General features: G+C 38.9%; 1 protein-coding gene and 1 non-coding gene across 2 annotated transcripts; one reads left to right on the forward strand and one right to left on the reverse strand.

Annotated features, from left to right (window-relative positions):
* The first annotated feature begins 6,539 nt into the window (after positions 1-6,539).
* LOC124252936 lies at positions 6,540-10,257 on the forward strand. Its single transcript, XM_046686624.1, has 4 exons — positions 6,540-6,548; positions 7,684-7,844; positions 8,524-8,587; positions 9,234-10,257. Coding segments are annotated over exons 1-4 (657 nt in total). The 5' UTR covers positions 6,540-6,547; the 3' UTR covers positions 9,665-10,257.
* Positions 10,258-10,516: 259 nt separating this feature from the next.
* On the reverse strand, positions 10,517-10,583 carry Trnae-cuc. The gene has a single exon. It is a non-coding gene; the product is annotated as a tRNA-Glu (tRNA).
* Between the last annotated feature and the right edge of the window lie 13,800 nt (positions 10,584-24,383).

Raw genomic sequence — 24,383 nt, forward strand, 5'->3', positions numbered from 1 at the left:
AGGTGTAGCCCAGTTTGACCAGTGTTACACAATATGTGTAATACCCAAAGTTTAAGAGCCAGTGTTACAGTACAATATGTGTAATACCCAAAGTTTAAGGGCCAGTGTTATAGTACAATATGTGTAATACCCAAAGTTTAAGGAGCCAGTGTTACAGTACAATATGTGTAATACCCAAAGTTTAAGTGTTACAGTACAGTGTTACAGTACAATATGTGTAATACCCAAAGTTTAAGGGCCAGTGTTACAGTACAATATGTGTAATACCCAAAGTTTAAGGGCCAGTGTTACAGTACAATATGTGTAATACCCAAAGTTTAAGGGCCAGTGTTACAGTACAATATGTGTAATACCCAAAGTTTAAGAGCCAGTGTTACAGTACAATATGTGTAATACCCAAAGTTTAAGGGCCAGTGTTACAGTACAATATGTGTAATACCCAAAGTTTAAGGGCCAGTGTTACAGTACAATATGTGTAATACCCAAAGTTTAAGGGCCAGTGTTCCAGTGTTCAATACAAATACCCAAAGTTTAAGGGCCAGTGTTACACAATATGTAATAATAGTTTAAGAATTGCCAGTGTTCAGTACAATATACCCAAAGTTTAAGGGCCAGTGTTACAGTACAATATGTGTAATACCCAAAGTTTAAGGGCCAGTGTTACAGTACAATATGTGTAATACCCAAAGTTTAAGGGCCAGTGTTACAGTACAATATGTGTAATACCCAAAGTTTAAGGGCCAGTGTTACAGTACAATATGTGTAATACCCAAAGTTTAAGGGCCAGTGTTACAGTACAATATGTGTAATACCCAAAGTTTAAGGGCCAGTGTTACAGTACAATATGTGTAATACCCAAAGTTTAAGAGCCAGTGTTCCAGTACAATATGTGTAATACCCAAAGTTTAAGGGCCATGTTACAGTACAATATGTGCCACACCGTCAGTTTAAGGGCCAGTGTTCCAGTACAATATGTGCCATACCCAAAGTTTAAGGGCCAGTGTTACAGTACAATATGTGTAATACCCAAAGTTTAAGGGCCAGTGTTACAGTACAATATGTGTAATACCCAAAGTTTAAGGGCCAGTGTTCCAGTACAATATGTGTAATACCCAAAGTTTAAGGGCCAGTGTTCCAGTACAATATGTGTAATAAACCAAAGTTTAAGGGCCAGTGTTCCAGTACAATATGTGTAATACCCAAAGTTTAAGAGCCAGTGTTACAGTACAATATGTGTAATACCCAAAGTTTAAGGGCCAGTGTTACAGTACAATATGTGTAATACCCAAAGTTTAAGGGCCAGTGTTACAGTACAATATGTGTAATACCCAAAGTTTAAGGGCCAGTGTTACAGTACAATATGTGTAATACCCAAAGTTTAAGAGCCAGTGTTACAGTGCAATATGTGTAATACCCAAAGTTTAAGAGCCAGTGTTACAGTACAATATGTGTAATACCCAAAGTTTAAGGGCCAGTGTTACAGTACAATATGTGCCATACCGTCAGTTTAAGGGCCAGTGTTACAGTACAATATGTGTAATACCCAAAGTTTAAGGGCCAGTGTTCCAGTACAATATGTGTAATACCCAAAGTTTAAGAGCCAGTGTTACAGTACAATATGTGTAATACCCAAAGTTTAAGGGCCAGTGTTACAGTACAATATGTGTAATACCCAAAGTTTAAGGGCCAGTGTTACAGTACAATATGTGTGATACCCAAAGTTTAAGGGGTGATGTTCCAGTACAATATGTGCCACACCGTCAGTTTAAGGGCCAGTGTTACAGTACAATATGTGTAATACCGTACGTTGAAGGAGTGACGTTCCAGTACAATATGTGTAATACCGTACGCTTAAGGGGTGATGTTCCAGTATAATATGTGTAATACCGTCAGTTTAAGGGGTGATGTTCCAATACAACATGTGTATTACCGTCAGTTTGGGGGGTGATGTTCCAATACAATATGTGTAATACCGTCAGTTTAAGGGGTGATGTTCCAATACAATATGTGTATTACCGTCAGTTTAAGGGGTGATGTTCCAGTACAATATGTGTAATACCGTCAGCTTAAGGGGTGATGTTCCAGTATAATATGTGTAATACCGTCAGTTTAAGGGGTGATGTTCCAATACAACATGTGTAATACCGTCAGTTTAAGGGGTGATGTTCCAATACAATATGTGTAATGCCGTCAGATTAAGGGGTGATGTTCCAGTACAATATGTGTAATGCTGTCAGATTAAGGGGTGATGTTCCAGTACAACATGTGAAATGCTGTCAGATTAAGGGGTGATGTTCCAGTACAACATGTGTAATACCGTCAGTTTAAGGGGTGATGTTCCAGTACAATGTGTGTAATGCTGTCAGTTTAAGGGGTGATGTTCCAGTACAACATGTGTAATACCGTCAGTTTAAGGGGTGATGTTCCAGTACAATATGTGTAATACCGTGTAATGATGTCAGTTTAAGGGGTGATGTTCCAGTACAACATGTGTAATACCGTCAGTTTAAAGGGTGATGTTCCAGTACAATATGTGTAATGCCAGTCAAAGTTAAGGGGTGATGTTCCAATACAACATGTGTAATACCGTCAGTTTAAGGGGTGATGTTCCAATACAACATGTGTAATACCGTCAGTTTAAGGGGTGATGTTCCAGTACAATATGTGTAATGCTGTCAGTTTAAGGGGTGATGTTCCAGTACAACATGTGTAATACCGTCAGTTTAAAAGGGGTGATGTTCCAGTACAATATGTGTAATGCTGTCAGTTTAAGGGGTGATGTTCCAGTACAACATGTGTAATGCTGTCAGTTTAAGGGGTGATGTTCCAGTACAACATGTGTAATGCCGTCAGTTTAAGGGGTGATGTTCCAGTACAATATGTGTAATACCGTCAGTTTAAGGGATGATGTTCCAACACTCAAGTTTTCACTACAATACGTGTACGTAATAGTGATATAATATGTATAATAGAACATATAACATGGCTCATATTCCAATGAGTGGTGATCGTGGTTGCTCAGATTCGAGCTTAAGTTGATCCTTGGTCTGTCAACATGATGTCTCTGCTCTCTGGGTTTGAACGCCCTCGACATTGGAGTTGTGGTCTTTCCTTCAAGTTTATAATGATATGCCGTGCCAGATACCATGTTGACGTAAACCACACTGCTCTCACTCCAACTCGAGTCGACTTTCTGTAGGCTCAAACCTGGAACACGGCTCCTAGATCTGATGTTGCCAACAACTTACTTAATCACTTTATGGAAATGGCTCGCAAAGTGCATTCACTTTCTGGGTCACGCTTTCATTCATTTAACAGCTTGGCCCCGACTCGATCTTTGTAGGCCGTTGTGATAAATCATGACTATAAATGACGTCGAGTATGTGTGTGTGTGTGTGTGTGTGTGTGTGTGTGTGTGTGCGTGTGCGCGCGTGCGTGCGTGTGTGTGTGTGCGTGTGTGCGCGCGCGTGTGCGTGTGTGTGTGTGTGTGTCTGTGTGTGTGTGGTATTATATCTGTGTGTATATGCGTGTGTATATGCATACATGTACAGTTTTGTTAATCCATTTCGTGAAAATATCCCCGGTTAACGGTGTCTAATTATTTCACAAATTTATGAAATGAGTTTGGTGACCCAATCATGAAAACGTTTACGCTGTAAAATTACATAATATAGTTCTCTTACATCCTACTGGACGCGGGCATTTACAAAACAATGAACACGAGGTAAATATAACGCAGTTTCTATTTTCAGTCATCATAAACAGGACATCAAGGTGAAAATAATTCACATTACTCACTAGTGCCTTTCCTGAAGCAACAGTTTGTCGTGCTCGTGATCGCGTTTCAATCCCGCGTTGATTCGGTACAGTCAAGTTGTATCCAAATGAAAACGATGAATTGCAAAATAACTCCAAATCGGGACTAGACCAGTAAATGTCAATACAGATGAATCCCCTGTACCCAACAATATCTGATGTTTGCTTTTATTATACCCATACCTGAAACAAGTTGTTTTCCTAAACAACTTTTTTTTCTAGTGATGGGTATAAAAATCAAAAAGAAGATATTGTTGGGTACAGGGTAATCACTGCCGTGTACTACCGGGTACTGTATTGCCGGGTACTACCGGGTACTGTATTGTCGGGTACTACCGGGTACTGTATTGCCGGGTACTACCGGGTACTGTATTGCCGGGTACTGTATTGTCATTTACTACACTATTCCCGATCTTGAGTTATTCTGAATTAATTGTTCCCATTTCGTACAAACGTATTATTGTGTCTATGCTTGTGACGCTGCTCCTGCCTCTTGTGTTTAAGCCAATATATACTAACTAGATAAGGAACTTCATATGTGTTACTTTATGTCCTAAACATACCCACACAACAAAGTGTGTTGGTAGTGGACAAATCTGGTTTATGGACGTATAGAGCGCACACCAAAACAGGATTAGGCATTCAAGTGCCACAATCAGGCACTGAGGTGTCGCCTTCCCCGATACGTTGCATTCACAATAGGCAATTCAACGTTGCCTCATTGACTACCTAACACCCGTTAACACGGCATCAAGCAACCTGTGATATTGCTGTATCAATGTTGTGTCCAAATCTTGAATATATTTGGGGGTTGACGTCTCAAGTCACGAAGTCATCTTCCAAGAGCATCCCATACAAATTTGGTGGGATTTTGATTAGGTGATCTCGATGGCCACTCCATGACGTCAACAACCGAGTTTTGCCATCTGCAGGTGCAATTATGCCCAGGGTAGACGTTCATTACGGTTTACCTGTGTCAGAATCGGCCCAACTGAACGTCCACGGCGCCACATGGCACGTGCAACAACCACTGTAGACTTCCAGCTTTGAACATGCAAATTGAACGTTCATTTGTAAGGCATGAGAACTGTTTATCTTTCAAGAATTGTTAACGCGTTTTTTCATCAACAAAATTCTGCAAACATATAGGTTTTTAAGCACTGAAATTGTGTAGACGTGACCCTGCATACGTACTTGTTTGCGTTTTTACAAAAGAGCATGCTGTATGCACCCCGCGTGTTATTCACCAATATTAACTCCCCTGCACTACCCATTTTCAATATAATTCATTTCTCCAAGACTGAAGTTTCCTTTCTTCTTCAGTATATGTCATTATGAAGTATCAGAGGATGAAGCAAAATGAATTCTATATATCATCAGAGAAGAGCATACATGTAAATGTGTTTTGCCTTCATATAATTGTGTGTGTTTGAGGGTGTATTAATATTACTTACATAGTAAAGTTTTCAACGACCACACTCCTAACTAATTGGGTTGTGTTCGGTACGGGCCACTTGCTAGATGTTTTAGTCGAAATGCCTGTAACTAAGTACGGTTATAACGAACTATAGTCTATAATTAGTGGTCCCTTTGAGTTCGTTATAACCGTAGTATACTGCACGAAGTACTGATATATGGAATAAATTATTATTAGTTGAAAAGACAAGGCCCTAAACATGGACTTAAACAGTAGTGTGTCCATTTCCAGCGCCAGGTGTCGTGTGTACAAACATATGTTACTAGCGACCTATTTTTACACGACGGACATAATATTCAAAGTAAAGCCGAACAGGGGTATTTTTCAGGTGGGATCTGATGCTTCAAGAAATGTGAAACTGGATAAGATAAACTAAAGGCGTCCGGAGATCTGAAGATTCTGGCTAATTACATCACGAGGTTTTAGCTTCCACTGGATAATTGTTATTGTAATAACAATGATTTACTGATTAAGACTCAAGTAGCACTCACACTGTACATAGCGTGTTATACCCTCTGTTGGTTGAAGTGTATACACCATATCAGTCTTAGGCTGTGGGGGATATTGATCAATGATGATTATGTTTATTTAAACGTCTTTCTAAAATCTTGAGTATATTAATTATTCATATTCTTCATAATGATTATATTGATATTTTACCCTCCCCCACACACACACACACACATCCATATAAATATATAAAACAATAACATACTAAATTGAAAGAAGTTGTAAAATAAGCTGATACTTGTGTTTGTATGAATGAAGCGACTCACTGAGCCGAATGTGATTTGTGATTTTACCAGCCTGATAATACTCAGAGCATTACATGTGTTTTCACGGTTAACACCTGGCTGGGTAGTCACAGGCGTGTCCAGTCTGCAGATCGTGATCCGTGTATACTATGCCCGTCGACGACTTTGAGCATTTCCATTTGCCTGGTGTTCTCCCTACTAGTGGTATGTGTCCTCCAAGTCCCCGGGGCAGTGTGTGTTGTTGTACAAGCTAGACCCACCATTTCGGGTACAGTGTTGACATCCTCCTCTGGCCTGGCAGCAATGTTACTCCTACACAACTCCTATTGTGAAATGTTCGTTGACGTGTCTGATGTATTTATAACCTATTATTGCAGGTACTGTAGCGGCCATAACATTCCCGACTTCCCTGCTGGGATTGGAACCACAGACCATCTGATCTGAAGTCGGATGCCTTACTTGTCCACATCACCAAAGAGGTTAACCCTTTGAGGAAGCTAGTGAGGATGGCATCTATGGGATGACTCCACGCCTTGCTACAGTACAAGGACCAAAACATAACTTAATCATACCATTTGGTCTAAACTGAGAATAATATACATCTCATTACACACGAACCGAAACCTATTTCAGACACGTTTCCTCTCTTATCTCGTGTTATCAGTAAAGGGAGATAACAAAGTTAGAACGTTGATACATACAAAACTGAATAAATATAACTGTTTCCTTTTTTTTAGTAACGAAGTAGCCACATTTGGGTGAACAATACGTTAAAGATTTTGATGTATTTTATAGACTAGTGATTTTTAAGTTCCTTTAAAATATGGATACATTTTTTTATACAATTGCATTATGTTCCAGCAGCAGTTACCTGCCTTTTCAACAATAACGAAAGAATAATTTATCTTTTCTGTATATGTATTATGTGACAATACATTTGGGAAAGCTATCTACACACATTTATGAATACTTCGATAGGTACAGGAACTAGTGGTGAGTACTTTAGAAACCGGAAGTATACGTACATCTGGAAGTAGTGACTGGTTAGGCCGGGGGGCGGACACACACGCTTGTTGTCATCACATTCACAAACCAAATATAGAATGTGATTCTTTCTTTTCAGAAAAGAGTTCTCTGGTTGGATGTTTTGTCTTACCCCATACCCCCTAAGGGAAAAAATAGAATTTGGAAATGCCAAACCAGGTCATATAGTCTGTATAAAAGGAACCCGAATTTTAATAACAATTATATTGGTTATCAACTATACTGACGAAATTAGGATACAATTAGAATTGTATACAAGATGAATTATTTGAAACTAGCACTGTTTTGTCTGACTTTATCAGGTAAGATAGTAACTAAAACCCTGAACGTTGGCTTTAATACACAGATAATCACGTTATGTATTTTTTTGTTCTCCAATATCTGCGGCCTGGTCACTTTTCTTAAACAGTTCCCGATGTTTGTCTCTGTTTTTAGATGTTTGAGTTGAGCGTAGTCATTGTGTATATATTTGCTGTTCATAAATCTCTTATGAAGTAATCCGTCTGCCGCGTTTTACTATGTTCTTCCTGTATATATAATCACGGGTATTTGAAACTAGTAGTTGAAGTAATGTATGTGTGCTCTATTCAGTGTATGGCAGCCAGGCTAGTGAGCGCAGCTTCACGTACTACAAGGATGACGTATGCAACCTCCCTATCCAAGGAAGCATGACGGAGGAAACCTGGGAGACATTCCGGAAAAAGTATGGAAGTATGCTGAAACAAGACACTGGCGAATGGCTCAGTATGAATGTAAGTATCTAGAGTTTGTGTTGAGTATACGGCAGTTCGTCCAGTTATCTTGTATCCACAGATACGATGGGGGCATTGTTTTATCAACTCGTCAAATATCATCATGATCGTATCAATCTTGTTTTTAAGACTTGCTTAGGTCATGTAGACAATATCATGGTTGACAATACACGTATGAAGTTTTACAGTAACTTAATCGTTAGCTGAAACGGACATGTGTATAGGGTCAGTTCATGATGTAATACCATCGTAAGACATGGCAGTCAGGGGGGCAGAAACAATATTGACTTGAGTTAATGTTCTAACGAACCCAGTTCCTAAATTCAAGAAAGACGAACTAATGAGCATCTTGTGAATACTCTGATGGAACAGTATTTAGTGACGTACTTTATCTACTCGGCTTGCTCATCACGTCACCTTTGGGAGTTGACCGTTCATACTTCTAACGAAGTTACAGACACTGTGTAAAATGACTATCATTTTATTAAGGCCAAACACAGATACCTTGGTTTTTGCATACTGGGTGAAAATCATTTTTCTATATGTATTATGTACAAACTAAGAAACTATGTATGTTCGTTATGTGTCCACATTCATACCACCATCAAAACTATCCCTGCCACCGTATGTCAGGACATGCTATCATATATGCATCCTCACACTATGCTTATGTTACCAGAATGCTGCTCTACAACAATGGCGTGGCAAAGAGGAATTCAAAGATGAATGCCCAGTTGATAAAAAAGGTAACACACTGAATCTTCTGTTTATCAGTATATATCGATGACATGCTATAATGGTACAAACAAACACTGAATCCTCTGTTCATTAGTATATATCGATGGCATATTATAATGGTACAAACAAATACTGAATCCTCTGTTCATCAGTATATATCGATGACATGCTATAACGGTACAAACAAACACTGAATCCTCTGTTCATCCGTATATATCGATGGTGCAAGCAAACACATACACAGTTTTATTTATATTTACAAAGTACACTTGTAAATAGGCGCAGTAAGAAAAGATGTGGTAAAATAAAGAATAGTCCATCCCGACTATATAAAATGTATGTGTTTATGAATCGCTATAAAACAATGACAACACCAGGTGTTCTTGAAAGGTTAGTAATTGTGTTCCCCTCGTGGTGTTCATCACGAACACGTGAAAACGCAAGTAACTTGTTACCTTAAAACAAAATGGGAAAATATGGCGCAAGGGAATCACTGAAGCCTACATTTCGCGTCTGCCGTAGAACGGTTTGAATCCATGTTATAACCTTGATAAAACCCATGTTGTGAGTCAGAGTCGAGCGACACCTGATACAAACATAACATAACAGCCTTCAATGTTTTTTTCTAAAATAATCCCATTTTTATATTGTAGCAACTGAAGAAAATAAAAAAGACAGAAGCATTTGCTACCATGTACTTTCTGGAGTATCTTGACATTTTGAAGAAGGTTGAAGAAGAGAAGGTTTCAACAATGTTGTTTCACAACTGTACTGACAATAACAACAGCCTGGCACAGTTCAAGCAGATCAAAGGCGTCCTGTGTTATCTGCTTGTTGGCACTGCCAGTCGGTCTAATACCAACGTTGGGAGTTTCGAGATGAACCTCAGTACTGACATCGTACAACGATCCAACATTACGACAACCATGGAACGTATGATGAAGTACGGATCCTGTATCGGAAAGAAATCGGTTAAGAAATGTTCGCGTGGGTTAAAACTGTTTAAAGGTTGTAGAGGGAAAAAGAGAGGGGGAGGACGAAGGAAAGGGGGCAAGGGGGGGAGGAGGACAGATAAGCATTAATACCAGCAAGATGTAAACAAAATACATTTAACATTCATAAAAATTAGTTCTGTGTGTAAAATATCCTCAGTTGAAACATTTTATTATGAAAAACATTGTCGTCGAGTTTATGAATGTATGGTCTTTCTAGGGATCATATTTTACAACAGAAAATTATGGAACTAAAGTTCCGCTATGCTTGAAATCAAATGTTCAACTTGAACACAGTCCGAGCGTCTGTGAAGTCTGTGAGACATTGTGTGACAGGGACATATGTGAATGTCCATCGTTTACGGGTTTTAGTCATTTTCAGCATTATCGTTTATTTATTTTGTATTTATTTGCCAAGACATACCACGCTGGTATGATGGTATTGGTGCAATGACTTTGTTCATGTGAGAATGTCTTCATATTTATAGAGCAATCTGATTTTTCTTTTAAAGAAAACATTTACTGTTCACACGTTTTAAAAATGTGAGTTGATGTGAGTTAATGTGAGGTGATGAATGCATATATATGTATACCCAGGAAATACCTGAGCGTTTGTGATCCTGTGTAACTGGTTGTCAGTACATCTATGGTGAATTTGCAATAAAAATATTTAAACACTTTTACTGATCATGTCTGTTACATATCTAAAACATGTTTAACGTAATAATGCTAATATTTGCGCCTAGAATCCAACACGATGCTGCCCTCTGGCGTTACATTATTACCCTGACGGAATTGTACTTTCAAAACTGACCGTATATAGGTCTGTACATTCGCTTCTCAGGTGCCCATTTTGAACAGCTGGGTGGACTGAGTGCAATGTGGAAGAAGTGCCTTGCCCAGGGACACAACACAGTATGAGACCCAGGTCACAAAGTTTGGTGTCTCCACCGGGATTCGAACCCGGGCCTTTGGCGTGAGAGGCCAGCATGCTAACCACTACACCACCGTGCTAACCTCGTTTTCTTCTGGGCAATAATTAATCCCCGGCACTATTGTAAGTTGTGGCTTGCGGTGGGAGTTTTTCTTCCTGGTTTATTTCCAGGAAGGCGACTCGTAAAAATACAGCAAGCTCACGTGTACTTCCAATCACAAGTAATCAATGAGAAATCAATTCCTCAGGTAACAACTCACTTATACTATCCATAAAAAATAATCAAGAAAGTAATCAATGTCATTGGTGCTACCAATTTTTCTTACTTTTGAATTCTAGCTTGGATGTTGTCGACAACAAACGTGTACACAGGCAGTCTCTGTTCAATAGTCTGTCAATGACTCCACCCTCTAGCCCCCGTCCCCTAGCCCATGGGCCACGTCCCTCTATCCCCGTCCCCTAGCCCCCGTCCCTCTATCCTCCGTCCCCCTAGCCCCCGTCCCTCTATCCCCGTCCCCCTAGCCCCTTGTGGTTTACAAGCTACTAATTAGCACCTCTAGGCCCTCGCCTGGCTGTTCCGTTAGCTATCGACGTGTACACGGGCAGTCTCTGTTCAATAGTCTGTCAATGACTCCACCCCTCTATCCCCCGCCCCCCTAGCCCGTTGTGGTTACAAGCTACTAATTAGCACCTCTAGCCCCTCGCCTGGCTGTTCTCTTATCTATCGACGTGTACAATTACCTTGGAATCAAACTTCATAGGAATGGTAGAGATGTAATTACAATCAAATCACAAAATCCATGTATGCTTTATTGAAAAAAGCTCGGAATGTAAATTTACCACTAGATTGTATTTTATCAGCGTTTGACAATATGATCGATCGCACCTATTATGATATATGGATCCGAAATTGGGGGATTTGAAAATTTACTGAATTTTGAAAGATTACACCTAAGATTCTTAAAACTAATTTCCTCATAAAGAAATTCAACTCCAAATTTTGCTCTCTTTGGTGAATTTGGTAGAGAGCCAATTTATATCAACATATATTGAACCACAAATTTAAAGAAATGTCGCACTGATAGCAGTTTCTTAAAACACACACTTTAATTTACTCTAATGAACAATCAAATCGGAGGATTGAGTTCAAACTTGACAATTATGGTTAACTCATTTTGGGAATCACATTTAGAGTTCACACAAACAAAATCACCAAATTTGGTACCATTAAGATATCCCAAAGTCAGTATTGTGTGTGGCCTCTATAAGCATCGATGATAGTAGTGCATAGTTTGTACATGGAATGAATTAGCCGTTGGTCCCTGCCTGGCGCTCGGCATTAATGGGTACAACAAGGACTGGTCGGCTCGGAGTCAGTATAATGTGTCTGAGTGGGGTATTCATGCTTCACTGCGGCATGGTATCTCAGTGAGCTAGCACTATAAAACCACCTTAAGTCTGGGCTAGTACAAGCAGCCGCACATACACATACACACGCATGCACGTCGTCATATGAGCGAAATATTCACAAGCACGACGTAAAACCTAGTTTCACCTCACCTCACCTATTTGTTAAAAAATTCTTAATGATTGTGGGTTAAATGAAATATATGATAATCTTTCCATTTGCACTACCACGTGGCTAGCCTCAACAGTAGAATTCGAACAGATACTCAAGGTCCAAAATTTACAAAATTGGAGAAATTCTCTAGAACAAAGTTCTAAGGGAATCCAAAGTTTATAAATATTATAAACAGGATTTATCTTTTGAACCATACCTTTTTATGCCAAAAGCAATTTACTTGCCTATTCTTAAATTTAGAACTAGTAACCATTAGTTACCTGTTGAGACTGGCCGGTGAACAAATACCCCTAGATATGATAGTTATGTAAATTATGTAACTCACTATGCTGTTGGTGATGAGTTTCACTACCTTTTCAGGTGCCAAGCTCTTCACCAACAGCGACAGCTGTATATACCTCAGAATGTCAATACCTGGCCCAACCTTTATACACTTAAAAGATTACTTTGTTCAAAGAGAGCTAACGATTTGTCAAAGTTTATGAAATGTATCAATAGAAGGTTAGATATAAATACATGTAATTAAATGATTGCATCATTCTCTAATGGCATCCTTGTATATATGAATATGTATGTATATTGTATTGTACATTATCCAGTCTCAATTATACCTCTCCAATGCCATTTTGGTGTATATATGTATGTAAGTTGTTTTCCACTTCACTCATGTACCACCGTTGGTGGAAGTTGAGAAAAATAAAACCTTCGACCCTTCAGTCCTAACCTGGCATGTCAGCTTGAGGGACGATCAATGCCCGAAGTGAGGCAGGTCTGCAATATTTAATAATGCTAATAATGCTATATATAAAGCCCATGCTTCCACGTCGTTGTGAATGCTCAAGGCGCTAAATAAAACGATTTGATCAAGTTTAAAACTGTAAAATAAATTATAGATAGATTTATGACACCAATAAAACGCGTAGAATGTGACACGAGCCTCAATGATCGGGAGATTGATGTCGCTTTCTGGTTGTAGGCGTTGAGTAACGATATGGCCAGTTGCCTACTAATGCTGGTTCTTGTGTCAACAACCTGAACAGATAACGGTAATTCGTTGTAACGGACACAGTGGTTACATCCTGATCGATCGTGTAGCTACAATAGGTTGCTCTGACCTTTCGAATAGCTACAATAGGTTGCTCTGACCTTTCGAATAGCTACAATAGGTTGCTCTGACCTTTCGAATAGCTACAATAGGTTGCTCTGACCTTTCGAATAGCTACAATAGGTTGCTCTGGCCTTTTGAATAGCAACAATAAGTTGCTCTGACCTTTCGAATAGCTACAATAAGTTGCTCTGACCTTTCGAATAGCTACAATAAGTTGATCTGACCTTTCGAATAGCTACAATAAGTTGATCTGACCTTTCGAATACTAACAAAAGTTGACGTGATCGGTCGTATATCAACAACAGTTGACCTGATCGGTCGAATAGTAACAAAGGTTGACGTGATCGGTCGTATATCAACAACAGTTGACGTGATCGGTTGAACACCAACAAAAATTGTCCTGATATCGGTCAAATACCAACAAAGGTTGGCCTGATCGGTCGACTGAATGCCTTCCTTTCCAATCGGCGGAATCGGGGTGCCTTTCTAGACATGGCACTGTCTTGGGAGCTACAGACTGGTTGTGTTTTAGTCATAAGATAACAGACACTGGCAAGTGACTGGTGACTTAATGTACTTATTTCCAAGGCGTTCCGACAAGCACATTTACCTGGCAGGTAAATGTTTTTACCTGTCAGTATCCCACACCTGGGATGGCGTGTCCTTACCTGAACTACGGCATACCCCCGTACTTCGGTCCTGACGATAAGGGATGTGCGAGAGGTACAGTGTCAGTACCCGGGGTCCCTTGGAACCTTACCGTAGTTCCTCCAGCAACCACAAGACGATGATCTTCGTTCAGTAGTTTTATTAACACTGTGTTGCTGGTCAACCTACTCTATGGTCACTCTATAAGACTTCAGCCGCGAAGCTTCAGTCTTAAGCCAAATGCTGGTGCTTCAAGATAATTTCTGAGACGATTCCTAGTGACCAAACATCAAGAGTAGGCCCGCACCAGACTCTCGTCTCTGAGCTTTGCTCCAGCTTAAAGCTGGGTTCCTATGTCACAGCCAACACCCTTTTCCATTTTTCTATTTGTCAATAACCCATAACCGGACTATCCATTACTCTCCCCCACCTCTATTTCGTACCCCCAATACCATATTTGTAAGACTGTGAGGTGGATTCCATGAATCTCAGAGTTTCTCTCCCCTAACCATATATGACTTGTAGAATACCAAGAACTGGTACCAAGGTCCCCGGCCACGCTGCTCCATCTTGATAGTGTAGTAGTTTTCCCCTTACCTAAGCTACGAGTCACCTCACCTTGCCCCCATCAGCTCTACCGACCTACCTTCATGTTTATTACCTCCGCTACTGACTTCCTACCTTACAACGTTATTAATCACTTCATATCTTAAATATATTATTAAATCCTCTCATAATTTGTATCTTATTACCTCTTAATCGCCTGTTATTAATAATGTCAATTGTATATCTATTATTGTAGCAAGTACCATAATCACATGCCTATAATACTTACTCATCTGTATATGTACAAGCAATCTTCTGTATATATTAACACAAATCACCTCCCAGATTTCACTAACATTAAATATACCATATATGGCATATATGTTGTCATATCAATGTAAAGGAAATGGAGAAATCGTGATGATTTCTGTTCGCCACAGATAATGGATTACGCCACCTTGCGGCATAAACAAAATGGACTTTCTTCCCGCTTTTAGGCAAGACATTACATTGTGTTGATTGGTTTGATTATTACTTATGCTGCAATGCAATTTTGCATGTCAATAATCATTTCTTGTTGATTTGTTTGGTGATATTTATTTCTTATTAACTAAATTTATTTTCTAATTACACATTGATTTATATTATTTAGGGTCATTATGTTATGAAGCAATGAAAATTCTCATGACATTAATCATTTCGTGTCTTTAATCTTATTTTCCCATTGATTTGATTTGATTTAAACATATTTTATTCAGTGAAGAAAGGGATGAGGAACAAGTTATCCAACTTAGGTAACCATTTCCCATTGATATATAAAGTGAGGGGCTTTTGGTCATTTTTCGAGGGACTTTCGTCCAGAGGGGCTTTTGTACCAAGGGTCTTTTGACCAAGACTCATGAATTAAGTCAAGACGCGAATATATATAGTCCCGGCTTGGCGGTATTGTACTTCCTAGGTACTTGGCCACACGTCCTGGTTTCCACATTACGGACACTGGCTGATGTGGCGGCAGCAACTTCGGTTTTCCAGATTCCAGAGGTATGAGACCTGGTCACCATGGAGCCTGTAAATACACCATCAACAAGAAGAAGGTTGACAATCTCTGCAGTAGATGGTGAATCATGGTAACAATCAGCGGTTTCATGAAAACTATAAACTTTTATTACCCACGTGGTCAACGTATGGGTAGTTGCATACTAATCTCGTACGTCACACGTGTGTCGTATCGCGTTGACCTGTGTCGTAACGACTTGACCTGAGATTCTAACGATTTGATTGGATAACCGATGACCTCTCAGTTAGGTCACGTTGTGACGGAACTACTTGTTCATTCATAACATACACGTGAATTCATTCATTCTACAACTTAAATGCATTGTGGGAATGTAAACATCGCGAACGTTGCCGTGTCGCTGTTTAATTGTGAGTCGAACTGAGACATTATACCCGTCGAAAAACGTAAACGCAATGTTTCCACCAGTGATGTTAGCCGAATGAAGCAACTGCAAACCAAGAAACGAGGTGCTACGGAGTAGTTTACTGTAGGAGGCTGTACGAGGCGATGACAACTGACATGCATCGTGACGTCGGTTACCAAGGCAGTGACGTCATTACAGTGACGTCATGCAAATATTGTACTACAGTACAAAACACTTCCGCAACCTCTTTATGAAACCGGTTTCGGTTTGAAACCAAAATATTAACAAAAATACGCTATTTTGTCAATTTAATGCATGTAAGACGTGGGTAATAAATAAAATACCACACTCGGTCTCATTACATACGAATTATACGAAACTTGTGACCTTCCTATGTTATCTGACCTCGCTTTCGCTCGGTCAGATACCATAGGAAGGACACTCGTTTTCGTATAATTCGTATGTAATGAGACCTCGTGTAGTATTCTCTATGTACGCCATGCAGTTCTAATGAGGAAGCCGGGTTAGAATATTGATTTTCAGTAACCCATGCTTGTCGTAAGAGGCAACTAATGGGATCGGGTGGTCAGACTCGCAAGCGTGGTTGACACATGGTCATCGGTTCCCAGTTGCGTAAATTTATGCTCATGCTGTTGAACACTGGATTGTCTGGTCCAGTCTCGATTATTTACAGACCGCCACCATATAGATGGAATTTTGCTGAGTACGGCGTAAAACTAAACTCATTTACTCGAAAGAGGAAGACAGTGCCGACACGCTATCGTTTGTATCGTTGCATCCCTACTCAATACACAGTGATTACGTCGACGATACTTGAATGTCCAGTACTGATCCTTTGTTGCCAGTACCATTATTAGCAGCAGTCGCTGCTGTTTTGTAGTTGTAGTGGTGGAAGTAGTTGTAGTTGTGATCGCGGTAGTAAAGGGGTACTTGTGGAAGAAATGACCTGAAACCTCTTCTGTTTGGAACTATGCACAAGGCTGTATGAGGAGGGTTCACTTCAACTTCCCTGAGTCAACGTTCCCGGTTGTATCGAGCAATACTGCTGCCTTTTGTGAGACACTGCACTTTAAGTTGCAGTCGAACATACTAACATCACTGTCTTCATCACTATAATCACCTCTGTTGTTATATAGTGCAACTGTATTTGTACTGAATTTGAATCTTTACTTCCACCATTTTGTACTGCCATTTTAATTCCGGTAATTTGTGTTGATTTGTAAAGTTAGTATTTTAGAACAATTTAGAGTTGTAGAATTGTATAACATTTCATTGTGGCTTGGTTGCTTCACACAGGGCAGTCATGCTGACCCACTTCAACACATCTTCTGTGATCCATTCATACAATTTCTTCACTGTTGTCCCTTTTACACCCACTTTGTCCTGGATCGTCAATATAATAGTCAACTGACATGCAAAATTATATCTGATGTCATCAACTGAATATTATTCTAGTACCAGCTCCTCCCTTCCCAGTACACAGGTACTGAGAGTTAGTTTTACTACAGTTCCGCGTGAGAAGGACACGGAGCTAACGCATGCTACAAGCGACCAAATCACAACAAACAACACTACACGATGATATCAGTGGTCAGGAGAATGCTGCGTCATATGGTTGGCTGTTTTGGTGCGTTAACCCGCTTGATGACGGGGGGATAAGTACCGATGTGTCACTCCTCTTTAGACCGCACTTCGAATGTCCAGTACAACTCAACTTGCTAGTATATTTATGAAGAGACAAAACCGCATATTTATTGGAAAAAAAACAAAATTGAAAATAGTTCCTTGTTAGTAAAATTTATTATTTTCTTCTCACGACATTATTTACAAGGTAAAACAGTGATTATATGATCTGACGAAAAAATGTCGGGCTTTACTTCTTCTAAGAACGGAGATATATATTAATCTGCATCCACGTATAACCTTTTCCCAAAGTCGCCAAAGACATAAAACAAGCCAAATACAATTGTGTCATTTTTTTTTAGTAATTCTATTACATTTGAAGATAAAGTTAGCACTCAGTTAACAATGGTGCAACATTAGCCAAATATACTCACACATTATCGCACAACGTATATATATAGGTAGAGGTTTGTGTTGACAGTCTTAGCAGAGGTCAGCGTGTTTTACTGTCAGAGAAATATTACCAGTGTTACATAGCAACACTCCCTCAGTTCCTTCAGGTAAGGGGCGGTGGGGTAGCCTAATGGTTAAAGCGTTGGCTCGTCACGCCGAAGACCCGGGTTCGAGTCCCCACATGGGCACAATGTGTGAAGCCCATTTCTGGTGTCCCCCCGCCGTGATGTTGCTGGAATATTGCTAAAAGCGGCGTAAAACCAAACTCAGTCAGTCAGTCCTTCAGGTAAATATACTCCTGTGTGTACGTTCAGGAATTGTCTAATGTGTGAGTGCATATGGACTAAATATCAGCAATATCATGTCAGCGGGACACTAGAACCGTGACTTACACATGTACCTGTCTAAGGAATCAAACCCGGACTCGTCATGAAGCATGACTGCAATTCATGTGTGATAGCTGTCATGTGTTTCATGTGTACGGTAATACAATTTTCTTGCCTTGTGTTGAAGAAACACATTAAAATACTCAGTCGTTGTTTTCAAAGATAACAAAGACCGTAGCTCAAACGTTGTCTGATCAGAGTTACAGCATTCAAGACGTCCATAATGCATTCAAATCGTCTATGAAGGAAATGTGGAGGCCATTTGACAAAATCGACGACTTAGGGGCAAAAATAAAGTCCAATGCAATCCTCTGTGTTTCGGAAGTTTTGAAGATTGTGGGGAAACAACACACGTCCCTTATGACTTTTGTAAAGTCCCTGCGTGAAGTGTGATTTTGTGTGTGAGTAGACACGGTACAAACACACATCCATTCGTTAATGTCCAATTATCCACTTCGTCCTCTCGGTGTACGCGCAAGTAGATACCGTCAAACAGGGTGGTTTCTCTCTATCGTCTGTTTAGAAATGGGCTTTCATATGTAGCATAGGAAATGACCTCAGGATAAGCCCCCCACCCCCCCCCTCCCCACGGTTAAAGTACCCACGCCAGGTCAGCAGTAGGCGGATACAGCACACTTGTTGCATGTGTCAGTGATGTTTGATGTTTCGGTATTGCTTACATATCTAAAGTGAGTGGTTGATTTTTGATCATATATACAGTCATTAAAATGTGGGTATTTAAAGAAGCCGGCAGTACATGTGAATAGGTTGTGAAACATGTGAATAGGTTGCGAGATCCTCCATGTAATTCCATGTGTGTCTACCGATGTATATATAAACACTGGAGCGGATTCATGTTGATACATCATTGATTGGTCCGAGTAGATGTTCCGTTAGTGATGCTTAGAAAACCCCTTGGCGTCTACGCTGTGTATATAAGGAAGAATACGCTGCAGTGTAATCATCAAAGGACCAACTGCCCGTGACACTCGTCCTCGCAAGATACTTCAGAACCATAACGATGAATCGTTTTCATTTACCAATGTTTTCATTACTTCTACTGTGTAAGATAATTTGTTCTACTAAACCTTTATTGAGATTTTCACCTTTTTTTATTATCATCTGTAAGCTGTTCATTTGCAGAGTATGAAGTATTGATCTTAGTTTATGCTAGTGGAGACTATAAAATTTCAAAGATATTTTGTTCATTTTATAAAGGTTCTGTTGCTTCTTTGCATTTTGCTGTAAGACATGTTTCCCTCGCAAGCATGTTTTGTTGATTGTAGGTTCACATTGTATTGTATTGTATTGTATTGTATTGTATTTCCGTGTCATATCTGTGGTAGGTTGTATCCAGTGGTAAACATCAAACCTGCATAACCCTGGTGACCTTCGCTCCCTATTTAGCCCAGTTGCCGTCGTATATCTGACATTTAAAACCAGTGATAATAGACGCCTGTCAATATATATCTTATGTGCCTTATTTTAGAACATAATTGTTCTATTAATGCAAATAGAATGGGGTATTTTTGTTGTTCAGGGACAGTTTACGTCAGTGGGACGTATCAACGTAACGTGACGTACTTCCAGGACGACGTATGTGGTCTCCGTTTGCCGGGGTCAATGTCCAACGAAACAATACAAAACTATGGAAGTCGTTTGAAAGACACAACGCATGAGTGGCTCAGTGTGAATGTAAGTACAAAGCACGAATAACTGTCCGGTTAACATACGGATGGCTACAGCCAGATCTGTACAAGTATATGTACAAGTAGTTGTACAAGTATATGTACAAGTAGTTGTACAAGTATATGTACCGGATACACCTGGTATCATCATTTATTTATTTATACATTTTCACCGCCAATTTGAGTTTCACGCATTCATTGTACGTGGTCCTGAGATTGTCTGGCGTTTTTATCAAGGGAACAGCCACCCAGTAGTGAGACGTGGTCATAAGATTGTCTGCGACGCACGGAATATGCGTCCGTCACAGCATCAGTTGAGATGAGTTGAGTTGGGTTTTGCGTCACATCGGCATTATTCCAGCCATATAGTGACGAGAACAAGTTTGCATTGATAAACATTGTAAGTACATAATCGGAATGAGTTTTATTCACAGCATCAAGACGCCATCTGTTTCTTTAACAGGAAGAGATGAACATCATATGAACATCTTTTGAATATTGTCTGAAACCACACCCCAGCCCCCATGATAGTATGAATGATGTTTGACCACGAACAACACCGAGGGCAGATATAACTATTAATACCTTCTTTGGGAAAATAATTCATCAACAGTAATTATCTTAATGCTTGAAACACAATCTGACATTGTCGATGTTGATAATTATTTATTAAAGAATGTGGCTGATTGAACAGTCGCTTTTATAACAATGTCGTGACGTCATAATGTGTAATTTGACTAACGGGTACCCATCTGTGTATCCACAGGCTGACGCTCTTCAACGCTGGCGTGGTAATGGGACGTGGAGGGACGGATGCCCGGTCAAAGGGAATATAACGGTAACCTGTAATATTTCATATCCCAAATGTATGTTTTACTATATCATGACGACCAATTGCATACGATTGAATTAAAAAACGGTTACTAAAAATATATATAAGTTGATGAAAATGTATTTATCTGAACTGAACTTCTATTTCACTCCGGCATTAGAGGTACATGATTACATAATCTACATAATTGATATTACAGATGGTATAGATAGTAACATACGTTTATTTGCTGATGACACCTCATTATATATCATTATCGAAGACCCAGCAATTGCGGCTCGCTACCTAAAAAATGGAAAGTCTCATTGAATCCATTAAAAACAGAATCCATACTTTTTACTAGAAAAAAATATCCGAGATCTAAACTACCACTTTTTATGAATAATATTGTTACCTGTGAAGTCGAAAGTCATAAACATGTAGGGGTTACTCTGCAGAGCGATTGCACTTGGACCAAACACATTACCGATGTCGCGGAAAAAGTAAGCCCAATGATAAATTGCTTACGGAAATACAAATACCGTCTTAATCGTAAAACCCTTGAAATTATGTATAAACAGTATATATTACCCTTGTTGGACTATTATGGTCACATCTGGGACAACTGCACTAAAGAGCAATCTGAATTTCTAGAAAAAAATAACCTAGATGCTATACGAACAATATGTGGAGCGGTACGCGGAAGTAGCCATAACAAATTATATGACGAAACAAATATCCAGCCTTTAAGGATGAGAAGAAATAATAATAAATTAATTTTGTTCTACAAAATGGTTAATAACTTAACGCCTGACTATCTAACCAGTCTTGTCCCTCCTTGTGTATCTGATTCAAACCAATACAACTTAAGAAATCGTAATAACATTCAAAATATTAATTGCAGAACAAGTAATTACGAAAACTCGTTTTTACCCGATACTATTAAACTATGGAACAACTTACCCCAACATCTTACTCAATTAGAGTCCCTGTCCAGTTTTAAAAGACGACTGAGGACTATTAATCAACCTCGTATATTTTTAAATCTAAACGATGGAAGCCGTTTTGCTCAAATCGTTCATTCCCGCCTGCGACTCGGCTGCAGGGACCTCAATGCTCACAAATATGAATGATACATTTTAGAAAGTCCGATATGCTCATGTGGACTAGCAAATGAGGATAGTTTTCACTTTTTCTTTACTTGTCCAATATATACTGTAACTCGAAATAACATGTACTTTTACCAAAAAGGATATACATTAGACTCAGTATTATTCTGAAATGCCCATGCAACTGCACCTGTAAATATGCAGATTCTTGAATCTGTTCATTTATATACGTAAAATCAGGCAGATTTGACGCCCTTTTCTCAAGATATGATTGTTTACCCTCAACCTATGATGTCGACATACCTCTCTTCTTTTGGACTATGTACAGCGTATACATGACTAACAGCCAAACTATGTAATTATTATTTGTTTTTGTAAGGGAGAGGTGTTCATTAAGCTTACAGCTTGTTCACCGATCCCTATTCAATTTAATTTGAACCACATCATTATTATCTACTACTGATACATGCTACATACATGTAGGACACAAAATGGTAATATATACATATCGTTTGGTTGCAAGAATAGACATGTCTGTACATGCATTTAACAAGGAACAATGTTACACTCTTGCGTTATTGTTTATCTTATTTACTTGCTTAAAATGAGACATTTCATAATTGTTCCTAGTTTATTCGAGTGCAGAAGCTGGTTCATTTTGTGCATTTTCTACGGTAATGGTTGTTGATATATAATTTTCCATTCTTGGACCAAGGTAGGGCAAATAAACAACAAGTGAAATTCATCTCCAATATCGTTTGGATTACAAAGAGTACATAATTTTTCATTTAGTGGTGTTTTAATCCATCGTCCTGTTTCAAGGTAGGACGGTAACTGTTTGAGGTTCCGAACTAAGTAACGCCCTCCGATTGTTATAATGTAGTATATTCAGGAAGGTTTCGTATTTCAATTCAGAATTTTTAAAAATGTCATAAATAGCTCCTCTTGAAGATTTTGATATCCAAGTCTGTAGAGTAATTTGTTTCAGTCTGTTTTCAACAAGTGTTTTAAGACTATTTTTATTAGGATAAGCCTGTGTAGCTCAAATATAACTCACTCCAATTTATTTCAAAAGTGTCCTTAGTACAGGCACTTCATTTATAGCCAGATGTGTTCAGGTTGTATCATTGTAGTGTAATTTGCAAATAAGGAGAGAAAATTTAAAACACTACCAGAAATGAGTTTTCCCCAAAAGAGTAACATTCGTGATTTAATTTCAGTTTCTAGTGGATATATCCCCAGTTCTCCATAAACTATGAACGAAAGAGTGTATTTTCTTAACGAAAGGAGTTCCATTAGAAATTCTAAATGAATATTTTCTATCCAAGAATTAGTACCGAAACCCCATAATTCACACCCATAAAGAACAGGGACAAACAAGCAATCGAATAATCGTAACTGACAATCACAAGACAAATGAATTATCTACCTTTGCTTAAAACAAAATAAATAGGTTTAGTGGCCTTCTCAATTAGATTATTTTTATTAAATTAACTCTGATATGTTTTGCATACTCCTAAGTATTTATATGATGGCAAGTTCTCTATAATTTCCAGTTTTGAAACAGTATCTATAATGATTTTTAAACCACCAAATAAAAGTATATTTGTATATCTAAGATACGTTGTAAATCATTCGGGTCTGACGCTATCAGACGGTCAAGATGATTCAGAAATATTGCAAATAGTATCGGTGATAAAGTTTCACCTTGACGAACGCCAGACATACACGGGAAGAAACTGGTCTTCTCTCCACTATATGATACACAAGATTTGATATTTTCTTCCATGTTATGGATAATTTTAATGGATTTTCTGGTTATGTTGTTTGATATCAAGTTTTGCTCTAGTCCCGAACGTAAGACTGTGTCAAAGGCTTTTTGGAAATCAATGAAATCACAATAAAATTTCTTTTTTCCTGCTTTTCAGGATTTACCAAAAATGACAAATTGTAAAAATGAGGTCCATTGTAGAATACCCTTTTCTAAATTCAGCTTGTGCTTCAAATTATATTGTATTAGAGTTTAGGAATTTTGTGAGGCGATTGTTTAAAATAGCTGTAAATAATTTCCCGAAACAGTTCTTAAGTGTAATGGGTCTATAATTTTCTGGTTTATTTGGATCACTTATTTATTTATAGACTGGCATTATTACTCCATTATAAGCACCCATCCCCACCCCCAAACCCCACCCCCACCCCACCCTTGTCTAAAACCGTGTTAAAGCTGATTAAAAGGTTTTACATCAACATCAGTGGTGGTTGTTTTGTCATAAATATCAAGTGTACTCGTTTATGACATCATGCAAGTCCCGCAGCTTTACTATATTTCAGTTTCGTAATTGAGGCAATAATATCTTCCTTTGTTATTCCTTTCTCAATTTCCTGGTTTTTCATTCAGCATTTTGAAAATCAAAACGTAATTGTTTGTCCGGAAGCTTTGCTGTGTCACCTTTTTGCCTTTTAATTGTTTCCAACATGA

Source organism: Haliotis rubra, unplaced genomic scaffold (genome assembly GCF_003918875.1).
Source record: "Haliotis rubra isolate DU_JTF1 unplaced genomic scaffold, ASM391887v1 Scf114, whole genome shotgun sequence".
NCBI lineage: Eukaryota > Metazoa > Mollusca > Gastropoda > Lepetellida > Haliotidae > Haliotis > Haliotis rubra.